General features: G+C 42.8%; 1 protein-coding gene across 1 annotated transcript in view; it reads left to right on the forward strand.

Annotated features, from left to right (window-relative positions):
• The window catches only part of CKMT2 (creatine kinase, mitochondrial 2), a 51,752-nt gene extending 38,594 nt beyond the window's left edge, over positions 1 to 13,158 (forward strand). The window contains exons 8-10 of the mRNA XM_054987394.1: positions 2,103 to 2,237; positions 3,672 to 3,797; positions 11,336 to 13,158. Of these exons, the coding sequence (XP_054843369.1) occupies positions 2,103 to 2,237; positions 3,672 to 3,797; positions 11,336 to 11,455 (381 nt within the window). The 3' untranslated portion in view covers positions 11,456 to 13,158. The remainder of the gene's footprint in view (positions 1 to 2,102; positions 2,238 to 3,671; positions 3,798 to 11,335) is intronic.
• The last annotated feature ends 419 nt before the right edge of the window (positions 13,159 to 13,577 follow it).

Raw genomic sequence — 13,577 nt, forward strand, 5'->3', positions numbered from 1 at the left:
ACTTGGGACTGAAGTGTAGAGAGAGGAGTGCTTTGCATGGTTTCTCCATTGATAGTGTGGTTGCTGAAAAAGCAGTAGCAGCAATGGGGTTCCACATGGCAACTTTCCCACAGTTTCCCTGCCCAGTCCCCTAGCAGCGGCCACCCTCCCTCCTTTCAGCTTATGTATCTACAACAGAAGAAGCTAGAGACTTATCTTGTGAAAACTGAAAGTTCGGAATTCAGAAATCCTTGCTCACATATTTGGTATATCGGTACATCAATATAATAGTATTCTAGTGCTCATACAAAAATAATAAGCCCCCTGGAGGTAGGGGGAGACAAAGGCTACTGTGGAGACAGGGTTAGGACCTGAAAATCAGTGGGAGATTAGGTGGGGCAGAGACACCCCACCCAATACTTCTGTTTTTTTCCAGAAATGTCACATATCTCGAGGAATCACTGAAAGCTCTGGGGTAGAGCCAGAGAGTTTTTGATGATTCCTAAAGAGGACTGAGATCACTTCCATGCTGAAAACTCTTATGGTTTTACCGTGCAGTTTCCAGTGATTCCTAGAGAGGTATGATGTCATACCCAGGTTTTCTCAGAAGTAACATCATGCTATTGCTGACTTTTAAAAATTTTTATTCTTCCCACCAGCTGCTGGAGTGCCAATGGGCAATGCCCACTGGAGGAGGAAAATATCTTGCCCCCAGTCTAAATGAGAGATAGAACGAGAGAGATGGAGACCAGAGATAACTGAGAATTCTTGTTTGCCACAGCAGTAATGTTAAATGATGGGCATATTGATGTGGGTATTACTGTAAACATGTTGGTGGAAAGGATATTGTTATACTTTTTACAGCTGTTGGCAGATAATTTCTTTGATAAGCAACTTTCTGGTTTATAGTCCAGGTTGTCAGATGATGTTTCATCAGTAGGATGAATGGTTCCTAATGGCTAAAAGATGTTTTTGGAATCTCTCTATATTTTTAAATGAGAACTCAGAGAAGGTTGAAAGACCTCCAGCTGAAGGATGGAGCCAAAGAGAACAGTAGAAAGAAATTACTGTTTTGAATGGACAGAGTCAGAAGATGGCTATATATTTCTAGGTGCAGGTAGCTAGTCGTGAACCTGGAGGAAGCTTTAGGGTATTTGTTTCTCCCAAGCTATATTCTGTTTTTATATCATAAGTATATGTAACAGTAAAGTGAGGTACTTATACTAGTCATGAAAACAGCAAAACCAACCATCCACAAATAAGGTAAAAGTTCCTAATTACTCAGGAGGCTACCCATGTATGTAAAAAAGTATGTCTTTGAAAAGTAATGTAAACCGAGGACATATCCGTATTGCTCTTAGGGTGTTGAGGGCAATTGAGAGTCCATTGAAGTAAAAAGAATGAAAATAGAGGAAGATGGGTTTACTCAAATCCCTAACAATGTAAGTGTCCTTGAAGGGGAGACTTGGGTCAGACAAAGGGAAATCCCTGGTCATTTCCCCCCTTCTGTTGCAGTGACTATTTTTGGGTCCACAGTTTGTCTTTAATTAAAACATGAATTACAAAGCCATCATGAAACTCCATTGCTCTCTTTCATTAAAAAAAACCCAATCCTGATAGCAGTACCTCTGGAGTTTCTGACTGTCTGGAAGCAGAGGTCACATAATCATGTACTGAAGCATGGATATGGGGAAAATGTTAGTTTCCCAACTTTTAAAAGTTTTATCAGCTGGTGAACAGCTCGTAATCAGCTTGGCTAAGTTTGCAGTAGCCAGCATACCTGGCTACTGCAAGTCACACTGAAATCTGTAGTATTTTCAGAATAAGTTTATTTAGGGGGTTTTGGGTGGGGGTTTTTTGGCGAGGAGGAGGAATGGACACAGATAAATCTGGCCTGCAAAACTGTAGCTTTGTTTTTACATACTGTTTTTAGATAAATTCTGCCCTCACTTCCATTGTGGAACTCCATGGATGTCAGTAAGCTGGCCACAGTTCTGTAATGTGCCTGATGTGATTTTATGGCTGGCTACTAGGAGACAGCATGTATTTGAGCAGAAAGCAAACACTGTTGACATATATTGTATCCACAAGGATCAGTTCATTACATTTTATTTCCTTTTCAGGTTGAAAGGTTAATTAAAGAACGAGGCTGGGAGTTTATGTGGAATGAATGCCTTGGATATGTCTTGACCTGTCCTTCAAATCTGGGAACAGGATTACGTGCAGGAGTTCATGTCAAGCTTCCAAAGCTTAGTAAGGTGAGAAAGACAATAAAATGGCTCTTGACAGAGAACTAATAATTTTCCTTTCACAGTGGCAGTGTGAAAGGCAGTGTGAATCCAAGAAAACACTAGCATTGTTAAGAGGATTTATTCACATTAAAAAAGTGAAGTATAAATAAGATAATCAGAGGTTTACAAATGTATCATACAGAAAAACTTGTCATTGAGCTCAGGTTAAGTATACAGTTGATGGCAAACCCTGGTTCACAGCTTATACAGTGTGAAATAGTCTCCCATTATTTTATAAATCAATGAAAGTGCTTAATTATGTCCATTTATTTTCATTGGAGAGGGAAGGCGGCATGGTACAGCCCAATCTTCTCAGATCTCAGAAGCTAGGTAGAATCAGTACTTGGATGGGGGAGCAAGGAAGTCTCTGATGAGAAAGGCAATGGCAAACCACCTCTGCTTGACTCTTGCCTTGAAAGTCCCTTGCTGGGTTTGCCATAAGTTGGTTGTAATTTGACAGCACAGACATGCGTATTTTCACTGAAATGTAGGCATTCCTAAATGCTTCTGGATTATATACGTTATCAATACAATCCTAAAATGAGTTACTCCAGTCTAAACCCATTTAAATCAATGGGCTTAGACTGGAGTAACTCTGCTTAAGATTGTACTGAATGTATACTTGTGAAGGACCATCTCTGGGTGGTCTCGCCAAATATTAGGATCATGATCTCTGCCAAGTGGGCTGTCTCAATGATAGACCCAGTCTCTGCAACTAACTTTGACTGTTTTCACAAGTCTTACCGGCTACAGAAAATCGTGCTAAACACCCAGAATGATGGCGTCTTCCTGGCGCGATTTCTGACCTCATTGTGCTATGAATTGGAGTCATGACGGGAGATCGCGCCATGAAGACGCCGTTGTTCTGGGAGTTTTGTGCGATTTTCCGTGGCCAGTAAGATGTATGCAAACGGCCTTTATGCTGTTGCTCATTACAGCCAGAATCATGGTACTTTTAACAGAGCATTGAAGACTTACTTACCACACTGACTTTATAATCTTCTAAGCCAACTAAAGTCAAGTCTGTTCATTTTTTAAAATCTCAGTTTCCATTTGTAAATAGAATTTATTTGATAATTTTATACTAAATCATAAACAAATTAGAACGGATCTTTCAATTTGTACTGGTCATAGACCGAATAAATCTGAATCTGTTTTCTAATTCTGTGGTCTTAATCCTATTATGTTGTTTATTGGATTGTCTCATTCTGTCTGATTGAATTGTTTTTGAAAACTGATTACTTATTTCCTTATTAATGCAGCAAGATAATTTATATCTCATGTTACAGAAAAATTGGAACTCCTTACATTTTTGTAATAGACTGATGATGACATTATCAGGAAAAAAATACAAGGACCATCAGTAAGCATTTTAAAAGAACCTCTTTTTGTTTATGGTAGGATCCTCGATTTTCAAAGATCCTGGAAAACTTGAGACTTCAAAAGCGAGGCACTGGAGGTGTAGATACGGTTGCTGTAGCAGATGTATATGATATCTCCAACCTAGACCGCATGGGCCGATCAGAGGTAAGTTTGATGAAGAGGCTATAGTATTGGACTAGAACCTGGGAGACACCACTTCAAATACACATTCAGCCTTGAAGCTCACTTGGTGACCTTGGCCCAGTTGCTCTCTCTCTTCAATGTTGTTGTGGCCAAAATAGAGGAGGAGAGCTATATATGCTACCCTAAGTTCCTGGAAGGAAAGGTGGGATGAGAAAGCCATAGTTAGATTTCCCCCCCCCACCCCCCGATCCCAACTCAGAGACATAGAGAACCATCCTAAGCAGGTCTACTTAGACTCCTAGTCAGATGTACTTAATAAGGCTTATTCCCAAGAAAGTGTTCTTTGGAGCTGATAAAGCTATTGCTTCTTTTAAATATTTGCCATATCACACTTTGGTGACATCTTTACATATCTTTATCACACCAGAAAACAGTAAAGTACCAAGCTGTTTTTATTGAAGAAGTTCTAGAAGATCATTAAGCACACTTGAATTACACATTTTTCCCCTCTGTAATGCAATACAATAGTAGAATCATAGAGTTGGAAGGAATTTCTAGGGTCATCTAGTACAACCGCCTGCACAATGCAGGAAATTCACAGTTACTTCTCCCCCACACACCTAGTGACCCTTACTGCATGCCCAGAAGATGGCAAAATAACAAAATAGCAAAAAAAGACATCAAGCTTATGATCTAATACAATGCTCTACTGCAAACAAGACTAAGGGAATTTCAATGCCCAGATTGAACCCTGCTGTTTAAAGGGTCTCCCCATTCATTTGCAGGAGTATGAATGCATGGAGCTCCTTCCCTAAACTGAACCAAATGTCGAAGCCTTTATGTGCAGATGTTCCACGTGCATATGGAGATGTGGAGCAGGATAACATTCAGGTTGCATAAGCCTGTAAACTAAAGACTATATTCAATTAAACTACTGAAGGGTTGCTTTAGATCAACGAACAGATCAAACAATAATCCTGTCCATCACTTTATACTGAAATTTCTTTGTATCCAAACTACTTTTATAGTCTCATTCCTGTGTTCACATAAAAAGGAGCAGTTATCTGAAGGAAGAAACCAATAGGTCCATTCATTACCTAAACCCACTTTCAATCTTTATAAGACAAGACAGAATTACCCAAGAGGGCAGAAAAGTTTCATTATCAGATATCTGTTTTACAGTATGTAATAAAATAAATTTCATTATAGGACAAATGTGTTTTTACTCAACTAAATAATGTTCCCATTGGTACAACATAACACTGTTTGGTTTTGATTTGCTTTAGTTGCTGGTCAATGCAAACTCAATATATAAAAAAAATTCATCCTGCTACCTACAAAACAAGACCTTGGTATTCCCTGAACAGCTGGTCTGTAAGCAACAATAAAATAAACTACTAAACCTGCGAAATATTTTACAGTGAAAAAACATCCATCTGGAATCAGTCATTGTCACAATCTATTTAATAAATGACTTATTCACTGGGGTTATTTCACAAAAAGTTAACATCAGGAATAGTTTGGTGCTGCCGCCAGACAAATGGAAATATGTAAAAGAAATATAATATACTTCTACTTGACTCGCAGTGCAATTCTAAACACACACGCTCAGAGGGGACACCCAGTTGAGTTCAGTGGGATGCTCATAAGGATTGCAGCTCAAGGCTGCAGTCATAGATAAAACTCTGGCAATGGAGCAGATCAGCCAGTGGTATCAGTGGTATCAAAACAGGCAAGCAGAGGGGGAGAACTCAGAGAATAGACTGCTTGATGGTATAAGATAAGGACTGGTTAGGAGAAAATGCGAAAAAATGTTCCAAAAGTTCTTTCTGTGGCTGGTCACTGTAATATATGGTATATGTTACCATATGTGACCTACTCAGGATCTGAATATGAGTTGGGTTTGCACAAGCCCCAATCGAACATGTGATCCAACATTTACCTTTAAAATAATGTGTGTGTTATGAGTGACCCTCTTTATTTTTCAGTTAGATTTTGCCTTTAATCCTCTTCTTACACCCTCTGGGTAGATTGCTGCCACCAGGAATTATATTCTAAAATGGTTAATTTAAATTTCCCTTTTAATAATGTGCCCAAGCGTCAGCTCCTTCATGGGACTATATGGCCCTGAGGAAAGGAATAGGATATAGGAATAACATACTCTGGGATAGACATGGGCATGAACCAAAAAAAATTAATGAATTTGTGGTTCGGTGCCAATGACAATCCCGAAGTCATGAACCGCAATGGACATTTTCCATTGCTGAACCGGTTTGCGGTTCGTGGTGCTCAGAACGGCCCCCGTTGCACTTAGAGAGCCCATATTCACAGGAAGTGTGTAGCAGGCTCTCCTCCAGCCAGCACCCAAGTTTGGTCAAGATTGCAATAGGGATCTTGGCGTTATACCCTCTCCAATCTGAGGCCCCCAGGAAACTCCCACAAAAATCCAAGCTCAATTATACTCTCTCTATTCAAAGCTCACACGTGTGAATATTCTATATCCTCTGCTCCCTTCAATATGCCTCTGTTCATGCACAAAAATCATTCAATAGTTTATATAATGATTCTGTTTCTCTCTAAGGAATGACTTAATGAAAAAACCCCTAAAATAATTGTTTAATCAGATGCATTTAAGGTTTGCAGTGATAGCGATTTACCCTGGTAGCAAATGCATTGAAACTTCTTAACATCCAGGAGAAAACACGCAATCCTGAAGATTCCCTTTTAAAGCCAAGCTATATGTCTCAGCACTATCATATGATGCAATCCGTCTAGACTGTACCACTCCAGTGTGGCAGTGTGTGTTACCCAAACAGTCTACATGTGTCTGCTCCTTGACTATTGGAGTGTCCCCCTTCTCAATGTGTCAAGTACAGACACATGCAGCTAAGCAAATTATGGAATTCTGCCTATGTTTACCAAGGACTCAGATCCGGGCAGCACTCTAGTATCAGAGTGGGGAGATTTCCAGAAACAAGCATGCGGAAGACAGAATTAAATTAAAATCTTTATTGAGAAACTGATAAATCAGAAATGGCGAGAGGCATACAAGAATCCAAACACACCTGCAAACACACAGAGTAAAAATGTTAAACTTAACACCTAAGTGTGGAAATCCTGTAGAGTTGTGATGTGGAGAGCAGAAGAAAGGAGTGTAGAGACAGAGACCTGTGCCACACAGGGGAAATAGCTGGAAAAACTGAGTATTGGGGATTTGGGGGCTATAATACAGATGTTCATGATCTGGAATGAGCTGATCATAAGGTGGGGCAGTGATAAGTGATCAGAAGGTTGTAAATGACAGATGACTGTCTCTGGGAGAATGATGGGTCTATGATAAGGCTGAGCATCTGCTAGACCCTGCTCTGCTTTAAGGCCAGGGCTCATTTGGAGGGGGAACACACCGTAACACCATTCGAGAAGTTCCCCCAACAGTCAGGTGGCCCCGCCCACCTATGAAAAATTTGGGGCAGTTTAGACCTCGATTGGGGCCGAAACGGCCCAGTTTGGGGCCAAGACAGCCTTGATTGGGTTGGTGCTGAGTGGAGGAATGCTCCCCTGTCAGGCCCCAACCTGATCCCAGCCATTTAGGCCCAGATCCGGGCCCAAAACGGGCCCCAAATGGCCATTTCCCACCATTTGGGGCCCATTTTGGCCTGGATTGCAGCCGAAACGGCCCAGTTCATGGCTGAAACAACCTGGATCTGGGCCAAAACTGGCCGGATCAGGTTGGTGCCAGGAGAGGGAAGCCTCCCCCACCTGGCACTGACCCAATCCCAGCCGTTTAGGCCCTGATCTGGGCACAAACTGCCATTTTCAGCCATTTTCAGCCCGTTTTGGCCTGGATCAGGGCTGAAACCATCCGGATTGGGTCAGTGCCGGATGGGGGAGTCCTCCCCCATCTGGCACCAACCCGATCCATGCCATTTAGGCCCCAATCTGGGCCAAAAGGGGGGGGAATGGCAGTTTCTGGCCATTTTGGGCCCGTTTTGGCCCAGATCTGGATTAGGTTGGTGGCAGGAGGGGGAAGCCTCCCTCACCCAGCACTGACCCAATCCATGCCGTTTTGGCCCCAATCCAGGCCGAAACGGGCCCAAAATGGCCATTTTAGGCCATTTTGGGCTTATTTCAGCCTGGATCAGGCAAAACCATCCTGATCGGTTTGAACCGGGTGGTGAAGCCTCCCCCTCGGTACTGACCTTGTTCCGGCCATTTCAGCCCCGATCCGGGCCCAAAACGGGCCTAAAATTGCCATTGTGGCCATTTTGGGCCCGTTTCGACCTGGATTGGGGCTGAAACCATCCAGATCAGGTATGTGCCAAGAGGGGGAAGCCAACCCTGCCTGGCACTGACCCGGTCCATGCCATTTTGGCCCTGAACCGGGCTGAAACTGGCCCCAAATGGCCGTTTTCGGCCGTTTTGGTCCCATTTCGGCCTGGATTGGGCAAAACCGTCCTGATCGGGTCAGTGTCGGGTGGTGAAACCTTCCCCTCCAGGCACCAACCCGGTTCCAGCCATTTCAGCCCCAATCTGGGCCCCAAATGGCTGTCATGAGTCAGCCCCAGCCTCAACTGGCCACCTTACCTCTTGCCCCAGAGTTCTCCTCAGAGGACGAGCAGGAAGAGCCAGCAGGCGTTACTCTAGACCCAGAACCAGCCATGGAAGAGCCAGCAGGATCTACTCTGAAGCCAGAGCCAGCCGTGACAACTGCTGCTCCAGAGGAAACTCAGCAGAAGCAGCCAGAAACCTCTGCAGAGGCTGTTGGAGACAAAGACTCCCCCACAGCAAAAGAGAAACCTGAGCTCCCTGGGCCAGCTGAGAAGAGGAAAAATAAAGCAAAGGCAGCTGTTGGAGAGGAGAAAAAGTGCTCATTTGTAGGCAAAGTACCAGCTGGGGCTCTCAGGCAAAGAGACAACACCTGCTCCTCATTGGCACAGTATAAGAGAGAGAAGCTGAAGAAGCCAAGTGTGGAAGCAACTCAGCTCGCCACTCCGTGACCAGAGCTCTGCGCCTGGAAGCGCCTGACCTGCCCTTGCCTTGTGCCCTGCCCTGCCCTGCCCTGCTCTGCTTCTTGATTGATCGGACTCTGACCTCGGCCTGCCTTCTGACTTCCCTTCTGCCTGCTCCTGTCTTTGACTGATGTATTGGCTCTGACACTTGGCCTGACTTCTGGACACTTGTTTGCCAGCTCCTTGGCTACTGACTTCCTGGTAACTAACCTTGGGACCATCTGCAGTACCAGTGAGCCACTTAACTGTCATGGCCATCCCTGAGCGCAACAATGGCCATTTTGGGCCATTCTGGGCCCCTTTTCCACTGGGATCGGGGCCAGAACAGCCAGGATCTGGTCGGTGCCAGGCGGGGGAACCCTCCCCTGTGCTTCACTGACTTGGTCCGGGCTGTTTCAGCCAGATCCTGGCCCAAACATGCCCCAAGTGGCCATTTTGGCCATTTGGGGCCTATTTGGGCCGGGATCAGGGCCAAAATCACCAGGATTGTGTTGGTGCCTGGCAGGGAACCCCTCCCTTGCCCAGCACCGACTCAATCTGGGCCATTTTGGGCCTGATCCAGTCCAAAACATGCCCAAAATGGCCATTTTGGGCCCCTTTCGGCCTGGATTGGAGGTGGGGGAATACTCCCCCCTCTGGCAGCAGCTGAATCCTGTAAGACAAAGCGAAAAGACCAAATCTAGGGGATGTACAGTCAGCTAAAGAAAATAGAGTCCCCTCTACAAAATTAACCAATCAGCCAAAAATTATTCAATTTCAAAGTGCATAAATCACATCTGGATTATATAAATTCATAAATATATGATTCATAAATAAGTATGCAATATTCATATAGCCTCTGACAGATATAGTAACCAACCACTTTTATCTGCAAGTGTATACAGTCTGTATGAATATTGCATACGTATTTATGAATCATATATTTATGAATTTATATAATCCAGATGTGATTTATGCACTTTGAAATCGAATAATTTTTGGTTGATTGATTAATTTTGTAGAGGGGACTCTATTTTCTTTAGCAGCTGAATCCTGGCCCTTTTGGCCTGGTCAAGGGGCGTGGCATGTGCTAATGAAATGTTAATGAGTTATGCTAATGAGTTCCTGCAGCTCTTTTTATACTAAATGACCCCTGATTAAGGCTATCAGAAGACTTCATGTTGGAGAATCACCCAACTTTAAAGTGGGGTGGAGGCTGATAATTGAATAAAACAGCTTGCATAAAAGTTAAAAATGCTTCCTGGAGGAGTTTTGGAGAAACACAGTCTTAAGCCTGGGTGAATAACAATATATTTTCCTGTACAGTCACTAAGATTAGGGGATGAACTAGTTGCGGTCAGTCTATTGCTCACTGTCTTGGAGAACTGAGTTGTTCATTAGAGCCAAATCATTCAGGAAGTAGGCTCCAAAGTCCTTGAGGAGACTTGAGGTGGGCTTTAGGGAGGAGCAGTTCTGCATTCTATTTCTACTTAACTCACACCTTGTCCTTGGCATGTCTCGCTGCTGCATAACAAGCCACTGCTGTTAGCTTAACTTCAGCAGCATGCAGACTCCATTTTCTAGTCCTAAACACATTAGAACCAAAATGGGAGACCAAAATAGGGATTCCCGTGAGGCAAGGGTTCCAGGGGCTACAAGTGTGTGTGTGTGTGTGTGTGAGTTGCTATAGACTTATGGTTATTTCAGCAAGGGGTTTTAACAACAACATTTGATTTATATACTGCCGTTCAGGACTACTTAACATCCACTAAGAGAGGTTTACAAAGTATGTTATTATTATCCCCCAACAATCACCCTGTGAGGTGGGTGGAGCTGAGAGAGCTCTTAGAAGCTGTGACTGACCCAAGGTCACCCAGCTGGCTTCAAGTAAAGGAGTGGGGAATCAAACCTGGTTCTCCAGATTAGAGTCCCACACTCTTAACCACTACACCAAACTCAAGGCAAGTGAGAAGCAGAGGTGGTTTGCTATTGCCTTCCTCTGCAGAGACTTCCACAGTGGTCACCCATCCAAGTACCAACCCTGTTTAGCTTCCAAGATCTGATGAGATTAGGCTATACCATACCACCTTCCCTCCCACCACTTCAGTAGGACTGCATTTTTAAATATTCACTCTCATTACAAAACTGCACATCATGGACAAAGTTCCACATAGCCCTTATCCATATGCACTCATTTTCTAAATATAGAGAACTGTTTACATGAAGAAGCATTTCCCCACCAGAAGCTTGATGTAGTTTATGCTACCACATAACTGAGAGCCAGTGTAGGGTAATGGCTAGAATGCTGGACTGGAGAAACCCAGGCTCAAATCTCCACTCAGTATGAAGCCCTCTGGGTGACCTTGGACTGGTCTCTTAATCTGAGCTTGACCTACCTCATAGGGCTGTTGTTAGGGGAAGATGGAGGAAAGGAGAGGAAGGGTTATAAAAGTGTAACTGAAAACTTTACTGAACATGCAGATAAGAGGTAAACAGTTATCAGTGGAACTACACAGACCTTATTCAGCTTTACAGCAGTATCTTAATAAACCTTTCTTTTTGTTTTCAAAGGTGGAACTTGTTCAGTTAGTCATTGATGGTGTCAATTATATGGTTGACTGTGAGAAGAAGCTGGAAAAAGGTCAAGACATCAAGATTCCTCCACCACTGCCACAGTTTGGAAAGAAGTGAAGCTGTTCCCAATGATTATTTACTGACCTGCAACGTATCTGTTTTGACAGATTATTAACTCTGTATATTCAGTTCCTAAAACCCTCCCCACAACTGGAAATAAATTTTGCCTAACAGAGAAATAACAAGAACCTGGCAACATTTTTAATAAAAGCTGCTCAACACCTTAAATGTTGCATGCCTTTGCAACAGCTCTTCGAAAGGATATGGCTTAACACTGAAACAGTCCAACTGAGAGTATTATACAGGCATAACTAAGCTGTAAACCTCTGCACAGTCAGCAGCAAAGCAGAAAACAAACAATACCAGAAGAAACTAGAGACCATATAGGAGCACTGATAGGCTCCTGCCCTCCATTCTACTTTCACCTGCTTTCACACATGCTAAATAATGCACTTTGCAATGGGATTTTATTGTGTGAAATGGCAAAATCCAATTGCAAACAATTGCTAAAGTGGATTAAAAGTCCATTACTCAGCATGTGTGAAAGTGGGAGTGTTTGCCAATCAGTAGCAAGGGAGAGAGCAAATATTTGCTATTCATCAACAAAGATGGCTCTTCTGCGTATCGTATTCGCAGGTACATACTGGGAGTTTACATACATTTGGGGGATGGAGGCCAAAGTTACTACATATTGGTTTTCTCTTTAAGACAGTACTTTGCCTATGTAGCTGGATAACTCTCTGTTGTTAAAGCTTTCAAAACACACGCCTGCTTCTCCTTGCTCTGATGCTATGCCCATGTAGAACTGAAGCCCAGATCTTTTGGTAACATATCTGTGTGATCACTATTAATTGAGGATTTTTATCATAACGGATTGTAAAAACACTTGTGTTTGTGTAATATCCAAATACCTCAATGACTGAATAAGATCAAAGATAAAATCCTGAGTCTTACATTCCTGTGTGAATATATTTAATTCTTTCTGCAAGCTATCAAAACCCAACTGCAATTAGAAAAACCTTTTCAGTTGGGCAGTAAAAAATGCATTTAAGTGGGATATATGATTCTGGGCTTACTCTGTTGCCTGTAATTATCCAATATTCACAGATCTCATTGCAGGTGAGAGTGAGAGTTTCCACTTTGAAGTACTTCCATAAACCTCACTTTGTGCCTTGAAATTCTAAATCCATTAATGGAAGGGAAATTATAAGAATAATATTAGTGAATATACCAAAGCAAAGGGAAAATTACATGGCTATTGTGTGCTGCTTCAGCTGCTGCTTTTGTATAAGCCCCCTAGAAGAGAAATAGTTCTAGGAGGATGAGGGAGAAAAACAGTTCCAGGTTTGGATCCAATGCAGAAAACATTCTATGAGATGTCAATGTTATTACAGAGACAAAAATGTTATCCTGTCGAGATGTTATCTGCTACCGCCTTGAAAGGTCATCATGAAAAGGATTGTATTATATAATAAAGCAACGTGAAGAACTGAACACGGCATTTCGTTGCTGTGTGGATTTTCTTCAGTGAGATAAGCCAAGCTTAAAGAATTGTATAAAATATGGCATTTGAAATATATTCCTTGCCAGTTATTATTATCCATTGGTTAAATACTGAAAATAGCCAATAAATCATAACAAGTGGAGAACCTCTGAGGACTTGTGGGTTGGGGTGTGTCACCTCCTGGCAGTGCCTGCAGGCGCTCCCTTTCCTTTCTCTCCAACCCACCTACCTAGTGCTTTTTGTCTTTCCTATCATCAGATTTTCTTCCCTCTGGCACCCCCCCCCATTTCATTATCCCCTAAAAGGAAAAATGAGATATCCTACATAAATAAAAACACAGCTCCTTTCCACTCTAGGTCTAACGCTAGTGGTTTTCACATAATTTGTACCTGATAGTATCATAAGTAGCTTGTGTTGCCCTGATTTAGTATTACACCTTTGGGTTTTTTAGCATGAAAATTGGTGCTTGATTAAACAGGTACTAATTTCCATATAATCAGGGCTTTTTTTCTGGGAAAAGAGGTGGTGGAACTCAGTGGGTTGCCCTCAGAGAAAATGGTCACATGGCTGGTGGCCCCGCCCCCTGATCTCCAGACAGAGGGGAGTTTAGATTGCCCTCTGCGCTGCTCAGCAGCGTGGAGGGCAATCTAAACTCCCCTCTGTCTGGAGATCAGG

Source organism: Eublepharis macularius, chromosome 8 (assembly GCF_028583425.1).
Source record: "Eublepharis macularius isolate TG4126 chromosome 8, MPM_Emac_v1.0, whole genome shotgun sequence".
Classification (NCBI taxonomy): Eukaryota; Metazoa; Chordata; class Lepidosauria; order Squamata; family Eublepharidae; genus Eublepharis; species Eublepharis macularius.